Source organism: Lytechinus pictus, chromosome 14 (assembly GCF_037042905.1).
Source record: "Lytechinus pictus isolate F3 Inbred chromosome 14, Lp3.0, whole genome shotgun sequence".
In the NCBI taxonomy this organism is placed as follows: Eukaryota; Metazoa; Echinodermata; class Echinoidea; order Temnopleuroida; family Toxopneustidae; genus Lytechinus; species Lytechinus pictus.
Window position 1 is genome coordinate 9,576,623 of NC_087258.1, and position 24,695 is coordinate 9,601,317.

The following is a 24,695-nucleotide window of genomic DNA, read 5'->3' on the forward strand; positions in this document are numbered from 1 at the left end:
TCTTCTTTTTATATTGTTATTCTCCGTTCTTTCTTTTCTCCCCTTTCTCTCTGTCTTTTTTTTGGGGGGGGGAGTTGGCTTTTCATTACTTAAAAAACATAAGGGAGGTGGTCTCCACTTGCCTTCCTGGTTAAATCAATTAAAAAAACATAAAAAAAAAAACATTGCAGGAAGGGAAACTTGAATAGTTGATTAAAGAACATATACATACGCTCACATTCAGACAAAGTTATGCTCATGCGTCAATGTTTATTTTGACAAAAATCATTAACATTTTCTTTTTCTTGATGCCGTGCTTAACAATATCAAGGCAATATCCTTCCACAAACTTGTCTGTTCATGAATATTAAAAAAGTAGCACATTTCAATCTACAACTATTAATCAATCAAAATTTGTATGTTTGTATATCGAATGAAACGATTACATCTATTATTAAACTGCTTAGAAACCTATCAAAATATGTTATGGTGATGGTAGCTCGAGCTAAAGCCGGTGTAATAATAGCAGCGCTTTGTATCCTCTGGCAAAAAGCGCTTTATTATTATTACCAAAAGTGGCATCGACGCCAACTTTGTTGATATATATTTCCTCTTTATTATTTAGCTTTATGATAGAAACTGATGTAAATTTAAATATTTTTCTTTGTTATACTTTGAAATTAAAGAGCTTGCAATAATAATTCTGGATTTGATAAAAACATACAGCCCATAAATAAATCTTCGAATTCGAAAAAAAAAAAAATTCGTTGGTTTAAATCAGAGAGCAGGGGAGACATTAAAATATCATCATCAGCCTCATAATCATCATTATCATCGTCGTCGTCATCATCATCGTCATTATCATAATCATCGTCATTGCCATCATCATCACACCTTCATTGCGTCGCCAACACTTCTCCAAACACCACGTTATATGCACTCTAAAAACACTGAGTAAAATTTTACCCAGTATTGGGTAAAAAGGGAACATGCATGTTTGCTGGATATTATTTTTACCCCATATTGGGCTATTTTAACGCAACATTGCGTAAAATTTACAATATATATATATCTTTTTACCCGACCAACATGCATGTTTCCGTTTTAGCAAATGTTGGGTAAACCTTTTTTTTTAGAGTGTAGCTATAACTGATACCACTATTACTGATCATGCTAATAACATTATTAGGCTACAATATACTAGTACTTATATCCAACTTATATCCAACACATTAAAACAGTAAACATTTGTTTGAAAGACTATATAAGTTTATTAATACAAACTAAATATCATATATCTACTATACAACGAAAAGATTGAAACTGTAAAAAATGTGCCCCCCACACACACATTATGTCTTTATTTTGTGGCGAGATATACTTCTCTCATAAGTGGGTAACATTATGTACTCTTTGACACATAATACTGAGTATTTCTTTCAAGAAAAATTCAAACCCCAGGTATATACTCTTGAATCAAGAGTATATACCTGGGGTTTGAATTTTTAATTAAATTAGATTTAGACCAATGTAATATCTGTACACCACGAGCTATCCTGCTTGTTAGTTAATCAAGTATTTGCAATGTTCTTCTAGCTTACACTTCCAAAAATATGGTCGTCAATAAATTAAAAAAAACATGAATATGTGTACTAAATTTTATTCAAAACGCATTTAACATGTTTAAATCAAAACGATATTGTACCAACCCCGTGAATGTCGATGCATAAAATTTGGCAAAAAAGACGTCAAAATTATTATCATATGAACATATTCATAACTAGAATTCGGTTGATAATCGTCACTCGATTCGCTTGCCACTGTAAAATCATTTCTTGTTGCTGAGGTATTGTTCCCTCCATTTGAAGATTTCATCGAAGACTTCGTTGAAGATGGGATTGAGTTTGTCAGTGACGCGATCCACGTAGGCCTTCAGGTTCTCATTGCCCTCGGTCACGTGACGTCCACTCACTGTGTTCTGTATCATCTGGGATAAAGATGAAGAAATAAAAGATTTTTTTTAAAATAAACATGGAACCTTAACTTCTTTACCCTTTCATCTATGAGGCGCCGAATGTACCAATATTATATAGAACAATTACACTTTTTGATATTTCTACGAAGACGAAGTTATATAGAAAATGAAGAATATTACAATCAGACCATATCCCTAGAAAATTGCTTCAAGAAATGTCATTATGAAGAGGAAATGGACAAAAATTTGTGAAGAAAAATCACGAAAAAGGAAATCGCATCATGAATATTCATATCATGGGCGGTCCCACATTTGCATGTTATAGCGAGTTTTCCATTATTTAATAAATAATGGCATTATTTAATAAATAATGGCATTATTTAATAAATAATGGTTATTTGTATATAAATAATGATTATTTGTATATAATGGCAAACTGTAAAAATTGTTTATAAATAATGATTAATGGGATATTGAAACAAAATTATTATTTATAAATAATGAAGTAGATATTTCATTATTTAACAAATAATCTTTATTTATAAATAATGGAAAACTCGAACATTAAATAATGATTATTTATAAATAATGAGAATAATGGTGCACTCGAAAAAATTATTTATAAATAATGAAGTAGACGTTTTCATTATTTAACAAATAATCATTATTTATAAATAATGGAAAACTCAACAAATTATTTATAAATAATGAAAAACAAATAATCATTATTTATAAATAATGAAAAACAAATAATCATTATTTGTAAATAATGAAAAACAAATAATCATTATTTATAAATAATGAAAAACCAATTATCATTATTTATAAATAATGAAAAACAAATAATCATTATTTATAAATAATGAAAAACAAATAATCATTATTTGTAAATAATGAAAAACAAATAATCATTATTTATAAATAATGAAAAACAAATAATCATTATTTATAAATAATGAAAAACAAATAATCATTATTTGTAAATAATGAAAAACAAATAATCATTATTTATAAATAATGAAAAACAACTAATCATTATTTATAAATAATGAAAAACAAATAATCATTATTTATAAATAATGGAATGTCGAACTATTATTATTTACAAATAATGAAGTATTACTTTGAATTATATATAAATAATTAGAAATGATATTTTATATAATAGTAGTTATTTACAAATAAAATGTAAATTATATATAAATAATAGTTATTATTTAATAAATAATGATTATATAACAAATAATTGTTCTATATAATATTGGTACATTCGGCGCCTCATATTCATCTACAGAAGTATCCAAAATTTGATTACCAAAACAATTTTTCTTTCGGTGGAAAAAAATCTTGATCAAAGCAAGACCAACAGAACACGTCAAAACTAAAAAAAAATCAAAGATTTTCGTGTAAGTGTAGCACCCTTTTGGTGCTACATAGTATTTTATATGTAGTGAAAAGGATAAAGACCTTGTAATAATTACCCCCCCCCCCCCTTGTATGGATATGGATATTGAACATCCATAACTGGATGGTCAGAGCAGAGAGTTTTTATGACCTCTGTACAGACTGAGAGAGAGTGAGCGAAAGAGAGAGCCAATGGTCAGTTCTGGCTAGTGTGAGTCAGGGTCTGGTGGTCATTATTCTCAGAAATAATGACGTGAATGACATGAATGACGTAGAAGTATTTTGGGGAAATGTTGATGGACTCTTCCATCTTTGCTACCCTAAAGGGGTTAGCAATTATTGTTTACTGGTTTTTGTTTGTTAAAAGAGATGACCAAGGATAAAAAAGTATTACTAGTTATAAATATACACACCCCTTTTCAAAAATAATGGTACTGTCGAAAATACCTTTATATAGAAGTTCTGGAGGCATCTTCTTCACAACTTTCGAGATGGAGAGGAAACATCCTCCATAGAGTTACTATCATGTAACTTCTCTTTTTCCTGATTCTCAGGTAAGATCCTAAAGTCATCCTATATTTCAGTACTGTATTTGATATCAAATTGATTGCTTGTTATACAAAGTTTTTAAGATTATTGGATAATTGATCTTATAAATTTAATATTCGATTTAAAGTTATTTGTCCACAATTGTCTTTTACACATTTGGCTTATTATCAATTTTTGATTGAATAATATGTAAAGTTTAGTTTTATATATCTGATGATAGATATTGTTCTATAATCTACATCTTATTGAATGTTTTAATTTCTTATAATTGCTACTAACCATCTTTGATTATTGTTCATGGTAAAGCACTTGTTATTTATGATTGTCTAGCAGCGCGAGCATGGTGCGAGTTTTATAGTTGAGCCTTTTGAACTTTGCGAATTACAAATTTTAAGCAAGTCGCGAATCCAAAAACAACTGAACGGTATTATTCTGGTCAAGCGGATAGGCTGAGTTCCCTATCTTGCCGCGTTAATACCGTGCGGACTCTAATGTATCTGATTAAAGACTTTCCTGAATATCAGTGTGCTAAACCATTCTATTTCATTATTGATTTGATATGTTATTGTAAAATGAATTACTAATCCTAGTTGAAATTATTTGAGATGAAGTTTGATTTTTGATATTTAGTATAAGAAATGATTAATCATGTTTTGATTAAAATGAATACACAACTTTCGAGATGGAGAGGAAACATCCTCCATAGAGTTACTATCATGTAACTTCTCTTTTTCCTGATTCTCAGGTCACTGGTCTTCTGACCATGAACGGCATCCACATTTTACTTCTTTCTGCACTGAGACCCTCAATGTTATGTTAGTTTCAATGTCATTAAGGTAGTCTTAATATCAGTAGTTGTTCGACAACTTGTTTTAAAGTAATGTTGAGATAAATTTTAAGTATCATTTTGAACTATATGTTCATACCCGTTCGGATAATTATGTAACCAAGAGTTACACCATATTTTTATAACTGTAAATATCATGTATATAATGTTCATTTGTTAGATTAGAATTAAAGGAACATATATCCTTTATATAATGTGTATGTAATTACTTTATTTTATCGGGTTTTATTAATTTACATTAGTTAATAACATAGAGTGAATGTTGTTGATTGATGGTGTTTGATTATGTGATGTGTGATTATTACAAAGTAAAATAATTACAACCATATAGTTTTATTTAATTTCTACCTCCGTAGACGGACAGGGTGGGGATTCTTCGTATAAAAATCCTTCCGCTGCGCTGTTGTTATTGTCAAGTAAAAGATCCTCCCCCACCCAAAACGGTCCCGTGCTACATAAGCAATTAGAACAATAACTCTAAGTGACTTGAACGAAGAAATTCCCTTAATTGATACTCTACCCAAGTGTATACAAACCCCAAAGGCTGTAAGTATAGAAACGTAAAACTGGAAGCATTTTGTCCCGGTCAATATTCATACATTCATAAGTAATTTTCGTAACAAACGTTTGATTGCTCCGCATATTGATGTAATCTACATTACAAACAACCCTAGACACTAGACAGTGATATGATAAAACCCGAAGTATTTTGCTAAGACGGCGACGACGCTTGTCTGCTAGAAATGCCCCTTTCTGGACGCAGGTGCGTAGCAGGCCAAGCGGAAAGTGACCCCCCCCCCCGCAGAAATTACAAAAAAGAAAATTGCTGCTACTTTAAGATCTATCAGTCATTACCTCGCTTACGAACATGATATCGGCGAAGCTGACTTCACCCCCAATGATGAAGGGTTTACCGGCAAGGAAAACTCTCTCAAAGTCTGCCAAAGCATTTCTCATTACTTTCTCCTCGTCTTTCATCTTCTCTGGGGAAACTGGTTGTCCGGTGAACATCGGCGTCAAAACCTGTAGTACAATAAAGAGCAGTTTCTGATATTGATTCAAGCAATGATTAATATGGACATTCAATTCACTCAACACTGTATTTTACAATATCCCATCGTTGATCATCCACCGCAAAACGAACGCATAAAGCCCGCCACACACTTTGCGATTCGACTACCACTGCCCGATTCTTACTTTTTTTCCTCAAATCTCATTTTCATTAGATATAAAAGTTAAATTAGAAAGTCAAAAGGGGCCTAAGCTTTCGATCCTAGCAGAATCTTCGTCGGAGGCAAAAAAAAAGACCTCGCAGATCTTTGAAAGTTCGTTGAAAGACCTTTAAAAGATCAAGCAAGTTTCATGGTCTTACAGCAGTCTTTCCCTTTGATGGACTATAAAATACCCCCAAAATGTCTCTTTTTTTTGCCTCCGACGAAGATTCTGCTAGGATCGAAAGCTTAGGCCCCTTTTGACTTTCTAATTTACTCCATTGGCTCTCTTTTATTAGATAAGCAGTTTTCAGCAGCTTCTTTTTGCCATAAAAGTTAAATGGGTAAAGTTATCCTTTTAAAACTGGGGAATAATATAGGAATAAAGGAATAATAAAATCAAATATTCTGTTTTGCCACAAGCATTATGGTCGGAGCATAGTCAAAATCGGCGTCAAATCGCAGCCGATGACAAGATTTCTATGACGTCACTACAGTTTGGAATCAAATTTTGCTCTTTATAAGGAAAACTTGCAATAGCCTGGAGATTGTATTTAACTACTAGTATCATATCACAATGCAATCGGAAGATTGGAATGTTATTATCAAATGCTTTTAGAAATTCAATTACAAACGTGATTTCAATGTATGATTAACGAACATTTGAAATAACAAACCCTATTTTCTTTTTTGATTAACGAACCTCAGGAATAATGCCACGAATGTTCCGATCAACGAACCCTTTTCATTTCCGGACTTAAAAACATCTTATAATGACTAAATTCGCGTGTTTCGGTAAAAGAAACTTCGATGTAACGAACCATCGATATAACGAAATTCACACACAATAACTTACCTCTGTCATAAAGACTGCATCGATTGGTTGTCTTACGCCTTGGTGATGATAGGATAGGTATTCGTCTACCTTGGCACGGCGACAGAGATCGGCTGGATACCAATGATCGGGGAATGCTTTTGGGAACTTCGTCGTCAGGTATCGGAATATAGCAATTCTGAAGAGTTAATGATGATATAAAGATGGTTAATTTAGTTATGCAATTTATTCAATCTGGAGAGAATTTCATTTATTTGTCGTCGGACAAGTTGTCAGATATGACAACCTTCCTTGATATTGATTGGTCAAGAATCACGGGAGTATGACTATTAGTATGGAAACTGTCGGATGAAACAGACTTGGTAAGATCCATGGGACGAGGCTATTTTCTTGAGAAGCCATGGGGAGTCTCGTAACTTGCCGGATGTTATATTCGACAATGTCTGTTTTAACTTACAGTCACGACAGTAACGAAGCTTCCCAGGCAATCAAACCCAGGAAAGTTCCTTCATTTGACAAATTGTCAAATCAGTTTAACAAAGTTTATAAAAATGATAAAGAACTTACATATCAAGCATATCGACAAATATCGACATAAAAAAACGATACTGATGCTAGTTAAAATGTATGGTCAAACTGAGATCTTTTTCAACGTGCGTGTATACCTTTTGTAAAAGCATGGTTTGCGAAGACAGTGAAAGCAATGAAATATGACAATACAAATTTAGCGATTTAGATTACTCGTTAATTATGCATGTTTCCAGGTAATGTTAAAATAATGATATCTCCTCAGTAGGAATTGCATTGAACACAACCTTCCTATCATTTTAACATCAATATTAATGGCTTTTAATTATTTTTAATTTCATATTAAAACATAAAAGAGTTGACAAACTCACGCTTCCGAAAGGCAGAAATCGCCATCTTGCATTGCCGGTACTCGCATCATTGGATTAATGGCGGCAAACTCTGGTTTCTTCTGGTCTCCTGAAATTTTAAGTCAAACAATACACATTCTTCTGAATCTGAATTACAAGTGACGTTCTGAAACTGTTAGGCATGATGTAAATAGGATTTATTTTTAGAAGGATGCCATAGATCCGCGAGTAATTTTTACTTTTCCATTTTCACTTGAAAAGTTAGATACTTATATCAGAGTATTATTCGCAAATGCGACTGTCTTTGAGCAACTGTTAACCTAAAAAGGTATATTCTTTAAGAAACACGTATTATGACAAATTTAAATGTACCACTTTCATTTTCATTCCAGACACCTGTATAACAAGTATAGTAAAAGGTTTTCCTCATGAAGCTATAGATCACGGTTCAGCACACATTGAAATATTATTCTTATATCTATCTTCATTCTGAAAAATTCAGTAGATCATGACTAAATATTTATTTTCTCTTTCTGCTATATGTTATATAAAATGAAATTTATAGGCCTATATGTATATGAAGATTCAAAGTGGATAGTTTCGAAATTCCCGCTACTAACTTGGTGCCGCCTCTGCCATGGTTCCGATTTAAACAGATCAATTTATCCTCTTAAAGTCAATAGACAAGCAATCAACTGCACATTAGAAAATAAGTGCAAGACTTGCAATCGATTATGGGACCTACATTAAACTTGCAATTTATTGATGTTTGATGGCAAATTTTGTACAACCTCATCTGATACACCTAACACGCCTAAGCATGAAAGACTTGCAATCAATCACAACTAAGGATATCATCGTAAGTCAGATAAGGTGCGCACCTCATTGGATGAAATTACAGTTTAGTTTCATTCCTTATGCTGCATTCATTGCGTAATCGCGTATCTCGCTAAAACAAGTGAAAGCTACAAAAAAAATCGAAAAGTGAGCATAATAATCTGTTAAATTGACTAGAAAACCGGAATATGCTTTTCTTATCTTTTTGTTATACCTTTCCTCCTCTCCTCCACTTTTTTATCTTTTTCTTTTGCTGTTAATTGGCAAGCGGCGGGTTCCGCGGAAACCAGTGAACCCCCTGGCTATATACGGCCCTGCATTTGATTGCAAGTCTTTCTACGACGAGCACTATGACTGCTAATCAAATAATCAAGGAAAGCCTACATAAATTATAACATACTGTAAAGATAGAAGTGTAATCATTTGCTTACCTTTTCCAATATCAATCTCGACGATTTCGTGCGGAATGGTTGAATGTTTCAGAAACACGACTAGCGACCGGCAAGGCTGTGAGCCTAGATCAACATACACCTTGATCACCATCTTAATCAGTCGATCAGCATACAATATTGTTGAATATAATAATTAGACACCACGAAGAAATGAATGATTAATATCCCTAAACCACGCGGCACTGCGAGAACGTGTGTTAGTGGTACATGTATACAGAGAGCGCCTGTATGATTTTATGACAGAAATTCTCTTCATATCTGAGAGTGCAATATAGTGTATTTTTAGGGTTCTCCTGTGGACGGATTCTTTTGTTATCGGATCGAACATTGTTTGGGTCATTGACGATATTTGGATTTTTATTTGTATAGCATACCAGGCACCCCGTGTGCCCAGAGGTAGCATGTTGGGGGTGATACAAGCGACCGAATTTATCCCCCCCTCCGAACGTAGTGACCCCTTTACATCGGAAAACCTTCACGCTGTGACGTCATTTGAAAATAATGAACATTTTTAGAAAATGATTATATATGTCTAGGACGTATCGACAACTTCGTTTTTTTTAGATTATGAAATCGTGCAGCAGCGCTAGGTATGTGTCGCATTATATTTGACGTTGCGTTTGTGGTGTTCCACTGAGAAAATATTCCTTTTTAAAGGGATAATTCTTTACACCCTCTTTGGAAAGTATATGGGGCCAGGGAACTTTAAAAAAAAAGAAGTGGGATGGGGGGGGGGCTGGCTTGGTCTCTGTCTTTTTCAATTTTCACAAGGACAGACTTGCCACCTGTAGGCCCACGCCTATACGTTAATATGTCTTTATCAGAAAGAGTACGGGACTATATAAGGAACAGATGGGCGGGGGGGGGGGGAGGTCTAACCCCCACTTTGAATTAAACGTGTACAGAACGTGAAAATCATAATCTAGTAGTGATTGTATAGATGTGTGGCCCATGGACCCCATGCACCACGTGTAACAAATACAGTAGAATACAAGTCTATGGCGAACAAAGGAGTTTAACTCAATACAAAATTAAAATACCAAAAGTTTGCATCTTTACGGTTCGATTATTGGGTCCAGTTATAATAACTCACCATTTTGGAAAGGAATTTTGGTAACGGGGTCAATTTCCAAAACCGTTGCTGAGGTATACGTTCCTTTCTTGGTACATGTCTCAATCATCTTCTCGACAGGATCAACGCCGTGCATATTTGTGTAGCCATTGTCATGTAGCTGTTGAATTCATAAGCAAAAGTAAGGAGTCTATTTTGAAAATCTCTAGATTTAAAGCGATTGCATGGTCTGGAGCTTTCGAGGTGAATCGGGAGGGTAACAAAGTGTTTTTTTTAATTGCCAAATTTTTTTATTCAGCATTGCCAGAAAATTGGCGTTTCTTTTTGTAGGCCTACGATAACGTTTGGCAGTATTTGGGGGTCATTAAATTTACTGGTTTTAAAGGTGAAGTTGAAACATAGGCCTACTTGGTAAAACTCTCGATTTCTATCAAACATTTATGGAGATTAACCTTTTACTGCATGATATTGGATCAAAGTTCTCCAAAATTTCAACCAAGAGCATGAAATATGAAATTAGTGGAGATGTCAAGATCAAAACATTTTTGTATTTAGAAAAGATTTCTAATTAAGATTCAAATTTCTGTTTAATACCAGATCAGCCACCAGTCCCGTGCCACACCCGAAGTCGAGAATCCTTGATCCTTTATCAGGAACCCATGACATCACTCTATTAGCTGCTTCTGTAGGGGCTTGGTAGGATAAAGCTGCCATATCCTGTGGTATCAATTCAACAGATGAAGAAGAAATAACCCTAAGAAACAATACAGTGAAATGAGTCAATATCTAAGGGACAGAACATGGCGTATAGGCCTATACCGGCTGCAGAGGCGGCGGAACATCAGGCTCGGACAAAGAAGGTGGAGGAGCACCTTTTGTCTGCCAAATAATAGGTGCCCCTCCACTTTTATTGTATGAGCCTGACGTTTCACCGCCTCTGACCGGCCGAAAGAAAGCAAAGCGAGCGAAAACACAATTTGATCTTTTTGAAATGAAAATCTAATTTTTGTGACAGATTTTATCATAATTTTTTTTTAGAAAAATGATTTCATATTCAATATTTTACTTTTTTTATTTGGGGGGAGGGGGGGGGGGAGCTTAATGCACTCAGCAGTGAATACAAAAGAAAGGGCTCACGTGTTACTAAATAAGGCCTATCTAAATAAGGCCTATACACATGATACATGAGCCCCTTTGAAAGAACCTTTGGCCCCAGATAGGGCTTCGAAAAGTGACCAGGCTATATACAGTTTTTCTTATCAGTGGTTGCGCCACAAACACAAGAGGGCTCATTCCCCTGTCGTTTATTGGTACAGATTGATACCACGAGTCCTGTGCTTGGGAGCATCACACTTTGACATGAAATTGTAAGAGGGGCAAGAAAGTGTGTGATACAAAGAAAAATGAAATCAGCTCTATACAATTTAGTTGACAAAAGATGACATAATCTTGCCCCCCTCCCCCATCAAAATATTCTGACGCCGCCCCTGTGCAGGCTGTGTTACCTTTTCGTAATCGTTCCACTTCGTGTAGCCTTGGTTGATTGTGGCCTGATCACCTTTACCCACGACCTCCCTCACGTTCTCCCACGCCTCCTCCTCCGACGAAATTGATGTCGAAGCCATTGTTGATTCACCGCGTATTTTGAAACTGTTCTACATGCATAAGAAACCCAAATCACATAAATGCATGAATATATTATGTTTCCTATTCCACGGCCTGTTCCGGACACGTTGAGTTCGATAGCAGACAGAATTGACGTAGCCCGCGCTATAGGCCAAACTCAAGTTCACAGACAGAATTGCTCATGTACGCGAGCCGGGACGCGAGCACATTCGTTTTGAACAAATATTTTCAACCTTGATATTATTTAAAGTTCAAAGTTCGTTCGCCGAGAGTAGATTATATTGCGAGAAAAAAGGGGTGTGATTCAGGGGGATTAAGTGGGAAGTGTGCATGGGGCACGAGGGGGATACGAGGAAAGACGTTATATTGTGGTAACACACTAACAATTAATGATTCCATGGTAATTGACCGCCCTGTCGAGATTAATATCATATTGCCCGGAAAAAATTAATCCCGCAATCAATGGAAACTTTTGTTACCTATACTGGAATTACGAAAGGCTCCATAAAGGCCCCTCGTTTTTCTGGGCTATATAGGCCTACTTGACTTATATAATTATTATAGACCTACGGGAACTTAGGCTTAAAAATAAACTCAGTTCGAGGAAGGAAAAACTACCGTTTGCCAAATGTTAATTTCATGTTGCTCCAAATACTATAAACCTTGAAAGATTCCGCCCATATGTTCATTAATAAAAATAAAAAAATGTGCCTTTTTAAAAGCCCCAACTGAGCCTCGCTGTTTCCGGTCCTATAGAGCAACCGCATGTTGTCACCTAATATAGCTTCAGGGGCGGAAATCTCTCCCAAAAGGTAGGGGGGACAAGGGTAATTTGACAAGCAAAAAAAAAAAAAAAAAAAGTTATCACCCTTAATTTCAGGTCATTTCGACGAAAATAGATTTGACAAGCAAAAAAAAAAAAAAAGGTTATCACCCTAAATTTCAGGTCATTTCGACGAAAATAGATTTGACAAGCAAAAAAAAAAAGGTTTTCATCCCAAAAGTAATGTCATCTCGTCCTAAAATACATGTTTTATTTCGATTTTGAATGATGAATTTCTTACCATCATAAAATACCAGAAATAGTAGGGGGGACATTTGATAGTGTGTCCCCCCTACTATTTTGAGTAGGGGGACACATCCCCCCTGCCCCCCTGGGATTTCCGCCCATGCCTAGCTTACGCAGATCCCTTAATTCGAAAAGGGGCTGACCGCTGGCCCTCCCCAACCCAACCCAGGTCCAACCCCAAGTTCAGTTTTCTTAAGTCACCCCCCTCCCCTTTTGTAGCTCTTTTTTGTTTTGATTGTCAGAGGATAACATGCACGGTGTTCCCGAAAATGCTGATTACCCTTTTAAAAATTGCTTAATATTGCTTTTTTGAATTAACATAGTGTAAGAAAAAGTGCTGGCCGCGGCCCGCCCCGCTTGGTTGGGTATTTAGCCTTAATTTGTTAAATCCCGGATCCACCCTTGCCCCACCAAGAGACTACTCCTAGGACCAGGACAATACAATAAGCTCAGGGGCGTCGATCCATTTTTCAGATTGGGGGGGGGGGGCAAAATCATGAATCGTTCTAAGGGCGCTCGATCACACCAAACAAACTCACCCTCACACACACAGGCCTAATTATATATATGCATTACCACTTTGCCTCATTAATATCTTCTATGTCCAACCCGCGGAACATAATATCGTTATATATATATATATATATATATATATATATATATATGAGAAAGAGACTCGGACACATATCTCACCAACAAATTAATGCGAGCGCGAGCTGAAATTTTTTAGAATGCTGACCTGAAAACAGGAATGGTACCTGTTTAGGACTGTTTGTATAGCAGTAACTCATGTGGAGGATACATATCTCACTACACAGATAATGCGAGTATCGAGAGCGAGCTGAAATTTCTTTATATTCTGACCTGAAATATTCATTTTTGGTACTAATGATTAGGATGGGTATCTAAAATAACAATAGATGCGAGCGCGAAGCGCGAGCTGAAAATTTTGATATTTCGATCTGAAAAAATTTACAGGTTAATGGACGTTTTTAATAAAGAACAAGATATAATTCAACAAAAGATTATTGCAAATCGGAGCGGGAGTTCTTTTTAGGTTTAGAACTGAGAACGGGACATTCTGTTCACCTAATTAATCATGAAAAGTATGGGTTTTGGTACATAAATGATGCGAGCGCGAAGCGCGAGCTGAAAATTTTAAATAAAGAACGAGTTGTGTATCTCAACCTCGCTTGCTGATTTCTGTGTAACACTGCAATCTTATTTTATTTTTGCACATGCATGCGGAATTATTGGAGGGGGGGGGGGGCAAAACGATATGTTTGGCCCCCCCCCAATATTTTCATTAGTGGGGCGATCGCCCCAATGGCGGCGGAAGCCCAAAAAATTAGGGGGACCAGCAAATTTTTTTGACAAGCAAAAAAAAAAAAAAATCAACCAAAATATTAGGGGGGGGGGACCAACAAAACAAATTTACAAGCAAAAAAAAAAAAAAAGTTATCAACTTATCAGCTTCCGCCTCCTATGGATCGACGCCTCTGTAAGCTTCCCGGGAGGACGTCCAGCTCGATCTTAAAGGGGAAAAAGTGCACATATAAATCATGTATACCAAGAATGCATAGCAATTGCATTTATTGCAAATGTCATGATTGTAGGATAGAATTGAAGAAACTTGATCCAAATCGCGGAAATCGCCAGGCATCATACGATCCGTCCCCGAAGAGGCCGGGGGTTTTGCCTGGCGCAGATGAAAATCATGAAAAGCACAAAAAAAAAGTCTAGCATCTTTTTACCCCATTACTAGTATCCCATCCGAGCATGGGTGTCGATCGGTATTCTTGGTTTGGGGGGATGATTGACACAAATTTTCTTGTGGATGGGGATCTTTCAGCATTACCCCCACTAAAATCACAAGTTAGGATATTTGGGAGTGGTTGATATGCATGGTGTTCTTAGAAATTCCTTCATTGTTGCAGTGTATTGTACTTATATAATTTTTTTGAAAATTCAATTTGTGTTACAAGTAAGCCTATTCTAAACTCATACGAAAGAAAAAATGACAAAAATTGTCTGGACCATGTACAAAGTGATCTGTTTATTGAGCATGATGTATACAACTTCTCTCTTAAATCTAACCCGACTGGCAATATCTTTTTTCTTCTTAATGCATGATGATAAAATGCAGATTCGGACAAATTAAGACTAGCACAAATTACAAACTGTGTGGCTTCTCCTGCGCCATCGGGCTTACCGTCATTCCTTAGACGATTTTAACCCTGGATTTTAACATGTTTTAAATGCTTTATAAGTGCATGAAACAAAAACAAACATAAAAACAATAAAAACTCAACTGTCATGTTATAATATTTCTCCAACATTTTCTTGAACCATCAGTGTGTAATATCAGCTAATATATGTGTTAAAATTGAATTTACGTACCGCATGAGTGTGCTCATATAGAATGCAAAACTGCCATCCCTTTCCAAACTCAAAAGAGATTTCTTTTTGCCAAAATAAGAAAAAATCAATCAAGTTTAGTTATTCAAGTAATAACAAGAATAACATGGAAAAAAAAACTTCCTATGTTCATATCCGAAGATACGCTTTAGAGAGAAATGAATGATTATTCTTTCTGAAACCATTAATTGATTTCACTTATTAAAAAATTGTAAAATATGATCATATTATATTGAGCTCACTGAACTTCAATATTTTCATGAGAGGTATCTGATGGGGTCACATGATAAAATATTCAATATTAATTACATCCAACCGCATACAACAAAAAAGCACCATACATAAATGAGCTACTGATCACCAAACGACCATTATGACTTTTTAAAAGTGAAATTTTTGCATTTGATATGGGCTCACTCTTTCATGGCTATAGGCACCTCATTTCCACATAGATAGGTAATGAGGACATCAATGCTCTCCTGCAAAATATTATTGACCAAAACTTATCGTTCAAGTCAAGGTATTTGGATATACAAGTAGGGGTGACTTTCGTTTTGTGCACATCTTCCTTTTGGTATATTTTCTTGTTCAAAGGTTTTATTTACTGAATGCCGAACTTAATATATAACAATACTATACCATGACATACATCGGTAAAGTGTGTATAACCAGGCACATAAATAAAGTGATTAGCCTATACTCTATAGAAACGCAAAGGTATTTTTCTTTTTCTTTGAATTTTCTGGGAATAAATAAGAAAAAGGGTGAAATAGAACAACATCTATTTTAGGTACCCCTCTGGGATTTATGTCCATGGGGTTTTCCCCGTTTATCTTGCCACCCTTTTACTCCCGTTTATTTTTCCACCCTTTTGAATTAATTGATTTATTGAAATTAATTTATTCACCACTGGTGGGATATGGAACACCCTATCAACAAAAGTTGTTTTTCGTCTGGGTCCTTTTATGCCATGTGTTAAAAATATCATATACATAAACATTTTATTCTTTTTCATCTTGAACCTCCACCCATCTGGTTAAAAGTCCTGGAAAAGAATGTTTTTATTTAATAACAATATACACAAATTGCGAGGGAAACAAACTGATTGATGGCATACTATAATCATCACTATAATCATCATGATCAAACTTTTCATTTTTTTCATCATCATTATTATAATTTTTCTACCCTAAATTATTATTTTTTTTTTTGGGGGGGGGGGGGGGGATATATCCCCCCGTGATCGACACCCGTGCATCCGAGGATATATTATTTACCCCCGCCGGCCCCTCCACATCAATCCCATATGCACCACCCCCAATCATTGGTATCATGTTACGGATGCATTAATTATTTGGGGGTGCCGCGCTGCCCCCATTTTTTTATGCCACGTACCCCATTATCAATTTTGTTACAAATTACTTTGTTACCCACTTCCATTGTACTTATAATAACACGTGGCAAATGTCACTTGTGACAAGTGTATATTTGCAAAGTTGCACAATGTTTGATCAACTATTTAAAAAAAAAAAAAAAAAAAATCAGAAGAAACTAGTGGATATAAAGCATGCTCATAATATTTTTACCGTCATTTTTTAATGTATATGCTAGCTAAGCAAACATGAAAAATACATTCATTATTTGCATTTTCAATTTTCATTCTCACTTGGGTTTTGTTGAGCACTTGAGCTCCTTGATATTGGGCTCCTTCTTTTGATGCTTAACGATCGAATCTTCGAGCGAGATAAAAAAAAATAAAATAAATGGGATTAATCTGCAGCAGTGTGCTTGTCAAGATGGCGGAACGAACGACCCGACGTCGAAAGAAGAAAGAGGTAAACAAATTGTAATTTTTTCAACTTTACTGTATACAATTTTAATCGAAATGTGTGTTTATTTTAGGAACACTAGTATGGGTTCTATGGACCACCTAAAAGCGATTTGAAACTTTATAATCCTGAAATAATTGAGTTTGAATGTTTTGACTTGGTGTGGATGACGTGTTGTGTCGCTGACTGACTGTTCGTCATGTTTGTGTGCGTGTCGCAGCATACATGTACGGCACTGGTGCGCCGGGGTATCCCCGGCCGCGGCCCGCGCCCGATTCGAATGTGATCGTAGTTACTTGCGAACAAAGTGGATTTGAAGTCGAGCTGCAGCTGGCAGCTGTTCATTGTTTTTAGGCCATTCTTACTTAGCTGTGAACCCACTCAAGGGTTCATTCCATGCCACTGCGCACAGAAAAATCAAGCCATAGTCGAAGTCGTTTGGACGCCAGAAATGGCGTCGCAGCACGCGTGACCCACTACTAGTACTACAACTACAAATCCACTGCCAAATGCGGTTCTTGGACTTGGTGCGAGGTTAGTCGTGTTAGTATACTACTAGCCTCGCACTAGTGTGAGTGCTGTGAACCCTGTAGATCTAATATTATAATGATGGATCAAGATCTATGATATTTTCAATTAGAATCTTGGTATTCATGGTATTACTATTAGACAAATTGTAAACGAAAACCCCAAATTGGCCTATGTCCTTCATGTCCTTGACCTTGTTTTCTCCAACTGCAAAATAAATTTTAGAAATTTTACTTTAAACGTTATAACAAAACAGAAACTGGAGCCAGGGGTCATATTCTCAAGGCCACCATACCAGTTTACAACTGTCTGTCACCCGATTTTAATACTAATAATAATACCAACATGGTTAAATTTATAGCGCATATCACTGCCAAATGCGTCCCTATGCGCTTAATTAAATATTATTACCCTGGCTTTAGCTCGCAGCCTTTTACAGTGCGGTGGCATTCCACGGAATAAATTCCTGCCATGTACCCATTTACCTCACCTGGGTCGAGTGCAGCACAATGTGGATAAATTTCTTGCTGAAGGAAATTACGCCATGGCTGGGATTCTAACCCACGACCCTCTGTTTTCAAAGTCCAAAGACTAATCCACTGGGCCACAACGCTCCACGATTTTACTTTTAGCGCTATTGTGGTTTCGCACCGGCCAGCCGCCGCAGGCCCAGTGCTACACACACAAACATGACGAACAGTCATCGACACAACATATCATCCAGTCCATCCAATTTTTTTTTACTAAAATATTACATTTATTTGGATATGAATATTTAGACATGGAAATCATAAATACTGCACATCCTATTAAAGTTCCCTCCTTATTAGAATAAGCTTAAAAGCGAATTCAATACTTAGGACTTTAGGTTCTAATCTTAATGACCTCATAGTCAGGGCTCCACACTAACCCTCTTTTTCTACTGGTCCAACCTGTTCTTTTCGGACCAGTAGATACCCAGTTTTTCCATTTTTTACTGGTCCAAACCTAAAATTCACTGGTCCCCAAAATAAAGAAAAACATGAATAAATTCAAATAAAGACTTGTTTATTTTGCTGTCTTTTATTGCCTCCCCCCCCAAATTTTTATAACAAACAGTGCACACATACACACACAGAATATAATTCATGCGAACCATTTCACAGTTTTGGAAAGCCACTTTAAAGATGCCAAAGCCATTTATATTATTTACTAAAGAGGAGAAAATATCATTTATATTAGTTTGATATATATTTTACTGGTCATGTCAGACCAGTAAATCTGGCTATTTCTGAAAAGTTACTGGCCCGACAGCAATTTTTACTGGTCTGGGACCGTCGGACCAGTGCCAGTGTTGAGCGCTGTCATAGTAATTCATCACTTTATTAACATTCAAATCGTTCAAACAAAGGAATAAAATATATACAAACATAGAAGAAAGGAACGCCCAGGACATATCTGAGTAACAGAACAAGCAGGGCATACATAAATAACATAGATTATATTAACATAATAGCGTATACAATACATTACTATAATTACCCTGAATCAAAGTATTAAAACAAGCATGAAATTATTATAAAGAAGTACAGTATGTAGAAGAAAAACGGGAACTAAAGCAGTTAAAAAAAAAGAGAGGTAGAAATAAAAGAAGGGAGAGATGGTACATACAAAGGTGAAATAAAAAATAGAAGAGAAGGAATGAGAAAGGGGAGAGTAAAAGAGAGAGGAGAGAGAGTGAGAGGGTAAGGGCTGGTGGGAGAGAGAGGGGGGTGTGAGAGAGAAAGAAAAAACAACATGTGACTTCCAGGGCATTACATAAATTCAAATGATTGCACATAATTATACCCCGACACCGGCAAATGACCAGATTGCGTTTCTGTCTTCATTGGATACATATAAATGGATATTTGTTTCCCTCCACACATCATACACTCTCAGAAAGAAGAAAGAAAAAGCATTGGGCTGGTCAACACATGAATCCACCAACCGCTGGGCAAAGGAAATTGCACACGAAACGAATGCATTTTATCAATCAACAGTCGGAAGGCCCTTACGCCCACCAACGGCAATACATTGAACAAAATATCCCCGAGAGTGTATGCTATGGGGGGGGGGGTCACATTTTGGAAATCCTCACAATAAGTCGTAGTAATTTTTTGTCTTACGGTATTTGGTTATTATTACATTATTACATTAGTGGGTTATGACATTCCCATACGGGTTCCTCCTTGGCCGAATATATTACAAATGAAGAAGTGATGGCAAGTGACGCAAGTTTATCCCGGAAGGTCTTGAAAGGCACTGGTTTCCCACATAACGAGAGAAATTTCTTCAGCTTTTGTGAATTGTCGCTATTGATATAGCCCCTGGAACCTATTTCTATAGGAAAGAAAAGCACATCGAAACCATTGGCTTGAGCGTGATCGGTTCATCACGGACGGACATTTGATAGATTTTGAAAACTTTGAAGGCTTGTAACAAATTAGGAATAAGATGAACATGGTGCCTTTTTGTTTTATAGTGAAGGGTAGGACAAAGTATGCTGAATGATGAAAAAAGTTTGTTGCCATGGTTACCTACAAACATAGGTAGCCACTAAATGTGCCATATCACGGACGGACATGATAGAAATGTAGTTTTCAGAATTTTTGAACATTTTAATTGTTTCTATCTAAATAGCTTAAGTTTGACCAATAATTGTTAATGCAACTTACACTCAGGTATGTTAGCTTCTATGTTCAGCATATTGAATTCTTAACCAATATCAAACATCTGAGAAAATTGCAAATATTTTCCATCATGGACGGACATCTCGGACGGACATCACGGACGGACACAATTAAAATACATTGGAAGTACCTTGTAAGAAGTTCTTATTACTTGTTTGGGGGAACAAATGCTATTGTATTGATGATTTGTACATTTTTTTATATGATTAAACAATATTAGTTGCACAATCAAGTTTCTACAACTTCAATCAAGTTGCTACAACTTGATTTAAGTTGTAGCAACATGATTTCTATGCTAGACACACAAAATAATCTAGCTATATGATTGCTTTTAAACACAGTACTTTTCAAAATCAAATATCCTAATGCACATTGTCTTCTTTTCAATTTAGAGAATACCATAGTTGGTACCAAATCAACATCCAGTGGATCAATGATCATGTTGATACTTTTTATGATATATCATGATGATACATGTTCATACATTTTTAGGCATTAATTTTCGAAGAGCACTTATTTTTTTAATGTCCATTAACTAAATCCAAAAGATTCACAGGTTGCTGATCATTATGCTTGTTTGGTGGATCAAATATGACCACAACACTTGTCCAGGCTCTCTTCAAATCCATCTTTTGTCCATATTAAATTGGAGACACCCCTTCACATCAACAGCCCTCATGTATTTAGGCCCTGACCGAATCCAAAATTGAAATCAGATACCAATTAAACTTCTAAACACTGCAGTGCAAGCTTTATATGAATTGTATGCATTTTCACAGATTACCAGATCAGCAATTTGCTCAAAATTAGCTCCAAAATGGGACTTAAAAAAAAGGAATTCTTGTACTTTTCACAAGCCTCAAGGACGTGATGTCATGTTCTGTTAGAAGCATTGTGAATCCATTGTACATGGAAAAAAAATGATGATTTTTTTTTTCTGCTTATCAGAATATGCATTCTTCCATCACTTTCTGCAAGCTTCAATTGATGAAATATACAGCTTTTGACTTATCCTTGCTCTATTTCATTTCCTGCTTTTTGGCATACATGTAGCTTCCAACTCTATCTGAATTCCAATTATATTTTAAAAAAATTTCCTGACAACAATTAAGCCCCAATAACAGCCAAAGAAAGATTTCACAAAAAATTGTGAAGAGTTATAGGTTTCCATCCATTTGAGTTCTGAATAATTCTCAGTACAATTTCTCACTGCAAATTGGAACTAAAATTACATTCATTATCTGCTCAGTTACTCAGTATTTGCTCATTGTCTGTCCATGATGAAATTAAAGGAGAATGAAACCCTTGAAACCAGCTGAATCCATATCAAAGAGAAAAATCAAAGAAACATATTGTTGAAAGTTTGAGGAAGATTGAATGAATAATAAGAAAGTTATGAGCATTTGAATATTGAGATCACTAGTGCCATGTAGATCCTCCCATCGGCAATGCGACCAAGATCTGTGATATCACACACGTACAACTCCCTCATTACTTTAGTACTTATTTCACGTATATTCTCACTTTTATAGAGTCTATCACAAGGTGAGGTGTTCTCTTTATGAGATGACAAGTACAGAGGTTTCACAACATTATATCATTGATGAATCGTTTGTCATATGATTAGAATGAGCAAAAAGATATGTTTTGGGGTATATTTTCAGTGTCCAAATGGGAGAGTTGTACGTGTGTGACATCACAGATCTTGGTCGCATTGCCGATGGGAGGATCTCCATAGCATTAGTGATCTCGACATTCAAATGCTCATAACTCTTTTATTGCTAGTCCTATTTTACTCAAAGTTTTGTTGATCTTATTCTTTGATTTTTCTGCTTTCACAAAAGCTAACTTGCTCCAAGAGTTTCATTCTCCTTTAATGTCCGTCTGCGATTATTTTGATTAATTTATGATATGGATAAAATGTATGGATTTTAGCTACATTCAAATGAAATGATGTACAGTGTCTAGTGAGATGCTTCTACACACTTTTATTTTTGTTTCTATTCTGATAAAGAATAAAAAGCTGAATCCATACATATTATCCATATCATAAACTCAATAAAAATGATCACAGACGGAAATTTCAAAATGAAATGTTAACATCTACCAGAAAAATTTACTTCCCATATTTTTTCTACTAATTTATGTTTGATGATAGTTTAATGTTCAGAGTACAAGAAAATCCAAACCAAATTGGAGTAACTTTGAAAACAATAAAACTAGAGTGAATTGAATTTGAGTGAATTTACAGCTGTCCGTCCGTGATGAAATTAATGTCCGTCCGTGATCATTTTTGATTGAGTTTATGATATGGATAAAATGAATGGATTTCAGCTATGTTCAAATAAAATGATGTACAGTGTTTAGTGAGATACCTCTACACCTTTTTATTTTTTATTTCTATTCTGATAAAAAATAAAAAAACTTTTTACATTTTTTTTCATCACGGACGGAAATTTCAAAATGGAAATGTTCACACCTCCCAAAAAAAATTACTTCCCAATATTTTATTTCTACTAATTTATGTTTGATAATAGATTAATATTCAGAGTGCAAGAACATCCAAACCAAATTAGAATAACTTTAAAAACAATAAAACTAGAGAGAATTTAATTTGAGTAAAAATGTCCGTCCGTGATGAGAGGTAATTAGCACCCCCACGAATAAAATGGACTATTCCAGTACTTTCGGATTTATCAATCTTCATGAAACTTAGTTCTTTGAAACCTGAGATATCAAAGATTATCTTAAAAGCAATTTTGATAGAAATATCTAAAAAAAAAAATTTCACCTCAATGCTAACCCTTAACCGATCATGCTCGCTTCTATGTCCGAAATCATAGGTGCATATTTATTTGATTTTCGTTCATTTGCCCTGATCAGATTTGTTTCAAAAGGAACCGTGAGTTCAATAATTGCAAGTTTCTTATCCCGTTTCCAAAATATGCACATATCTGGGATTAAGTCTGTTTGGGTGCATTCAAGAGGTATAGTAGACCGGACAGACCGTGCGTCACCTGCGAGATCACTTTGGATGACAGGACCCGATACAGATTCACTGTGCGCATCAATACCCGACTTGGCGACCTCAACGATATGATGTAATACATTGTTGTGGCGCCAAGTGAAACGGCCTTGTTCCAAGGCAACTGGACAATGATTAAGCACATGGTGAAGTGTTTCACGATTACAACATTTCGTGCACCTATCGCTTGACCTTTTACCCCATGTAAGCAAATTTGCCCGTGTATTCAATGAGTCCGTTAGAGCATTAAGCATAAATTTGGTTACTCTTTCGGGTAGATTGTATGCCACACTCTTCCACTGGGAATTATTGGTTTCTATACTAATTAATTCAAGGGTTTTTCCTTGCACCGCCAGGTTTCTCACATGACTTCGCCAGTATTCTGACACCCGTTGTTTACACGAGTTTTTTACTGCAAGTTTTTGTTTATTAGCTGATGTTAGATTTTGTACATGTACATCATTCCAGATCTTTTCAGACTGCACAGTAGCAGACACTTTTCTTGTCCACTTTTTCTCTCTTTCAAGTTTGGAATCCAAACACTCATTGACTTTGGAATCACTCCTTTCCCGAATGTGGACATGAGCGAGAGTGTGGCATTCAATGTACAAGTCAGAGATGGATGGAATATCCAGGCCTTCTGGCATGTGAATCATTGCCAGGGTGGCTGGGTGAGCAAGGCCAGACCACTTCTTTGCATATCTATTTGTGAGAGCATCAAGTTGCTTTAAATGTGTTTGACAAAGATCATTCACTGTGACATGGAATCTAATTGATGGTAGAAAATATCTTGAATAGATTTCCAATTTATAGACTGGACGTACTAAGGAAGCATCTATATTACGTAATCCTGACGTTATTATTTCATTGAGGTATTCATAAACTGACCTGGAATTATCATTATCAGTGACAAGTGACCCAAGGAACTTAAAACGGTTGTCAGTAGCACTCAGTGACAAAACATTCTGGCCCTCTATTTGAAATGAGGTAGTTTTGTTTATTACTCCCCTAGAGATTGACAATGACCTACATTTCGATGGCTTTAGTTTGAGACCCAGACTAGAGACATGAGAAGTTAGAGTATTCATGATTCGCTGGTGAGACCTACTGTTAGTAGTCAATAGGCAGAAATCATCAGCGAAAAAAGTGGTCACATATTTACTTTCAGACAACGTATAACCGAATTTGTCATTTGATTTCAAATATTCGAGAAGGGGGTTAATACACATGGTAAAAATGAGCGGTGATAGGGGATCCCCCTGAAAAATTCCTTTCCGAAATGGGAATGACTCAGTACTCCATAGTTGTGTTACTACGGTACCAGAAATAACAGAGTATAAATTGTTAATATATGCTCTTAGTTCATAGGGAAGCAAATATTTTCTAAGGACATATTCAATCAATGTATGAGGCACTGAGCCAAATGCATCCTGTAAATCAAACCACGTAA

General features: G+C 35.7%; 3 protein-coding genes across 4 annotated transcripts in view; 1 reads left to right on the plus strand and 2 right to left on the minus strand.

The window, feature by feature from the left end:
• Positions 1 to 65: 65 nt before the first annotated feature.
• LOC129276271 (glutathione S-transferase theta-1-like) lies at positions 66 to 11,862 on the minus strand. The gene is made up of 7 exons (XM_054912671.2): positions 11,545 to 11,862; positions 10,634 to 10,756; positions 8,947 to 10,199; positions 7,700 to 7,787; positions 6,822 to 6,978; positions 5,610 to 5,777; positions 66 to 1,966 (listed from the first exon to the last, which is right to left on the minus strand). The coding sequence occupies exons 3-7, from the start codon at positions 9,056 to 9,058 to the stop codon at positions 1,808 to 1,810; spliced, it is 684 nt and encodes a 227-aa protein (XP_054768646.2). The 5' UTR covers positions 9,059 to 10,199; positions 10,634 to 10,756; positions 11,545 to 11,862; the 3' UTR covers positions 66 to 1,807.
• The window catches only part of LOC129276676 (translocation protein SEC62-like), a 41,378-nt gene continuing 21,260 nt past the window's right edge, over positions 4,578 to 24,695 (plus strand). Inside the window, exons 1-3 of one of the 2 annotated variants that reach the window (XM_064109514.1) lie at positions 4,578 to 4,652; positions 10,637 to 10,735; positions 16,834 to 16,987. In XM_064109514.1, the coding sequence (XP_063965584.1) occupies positions 16,916 to 16,987 (72 nt within the window). In that variant the 5' untranslated portion in view covers positions 4,578 to 4,652; positions 10,637 to 10,735; positions 16,834 to 16,915. Of the gene's footprint in view, positions 4,653 to 10,636; positions 10,736 to 16,695; positions 16,988 to 24,695 lie in introns of those variants that run through there. The other variant, XM_064109513.1, reaches the window with a different exon arrangement.
• Positions 10,047 to 11,664, minus strand: LOC129276272 (methyltransferase-like protein 27). The gene is made up of 3 exons (XM_054912672.2): positions 11,545 to 11,664; positions 10,634 to 10,756; positions 10,047 to 10,199 (listed from the first exon to the last, which is right to left on the minus strand). Exons 1-3 carry the CDS (start codon positions 11,662 to 11,664, stop codon positions 10,047 to 10,049), a joined length of 396 nt encoding a protein of 131 aa, XP_054768647.2.

Excerpts from the sequence above, each read along its gene's own strand:
- LOC129276271 (XM_054912671.2), bottom strand. The coding sequence starts at position 9,058 with ATGGTGATCAAGGTGTATGTTGATCTAGGCTCACAGCCTTGCCGGTCG. Across the intron at positions 7,788-8,946 it reads CGAGATTGATATTGGAAAAG|GAGACCAGAAGAAACCAGAG; the intron begins GTAAGCAAATGA and ends TTAAAATTTCAG. Across the intron at positions 6,979-7,699 it reads GATTTCTGCCTTTCGGAAGC|AATTGCTATATTCCGATACC; the intron begins GTGAGTTTGTCA and ends TTAACTCTTCAG.
- LOC129276272 (XM_054912672.2), bottom strand. The coding sequence starts at position 11,664 with ATGGCTTCGACATCAATTTCGTCGGAGGAGGAGGCGTGGGAGAACGTG. Across the intron at positions 10,757-11,544 it reads AGTGGAACGATTACGAAAAG|GATATGGCAGCTTTATCCTA; the intron begins GTAACACAGCCT and ends TTGATACCACAG. Across the intron at positions 10,200-10,633 it reads CGGGACTGGTGGCTGATCTG|CTACATGACAATGGCTACAC; the intron begins GTATTAAACAGA and ends TGAATTCAACAG.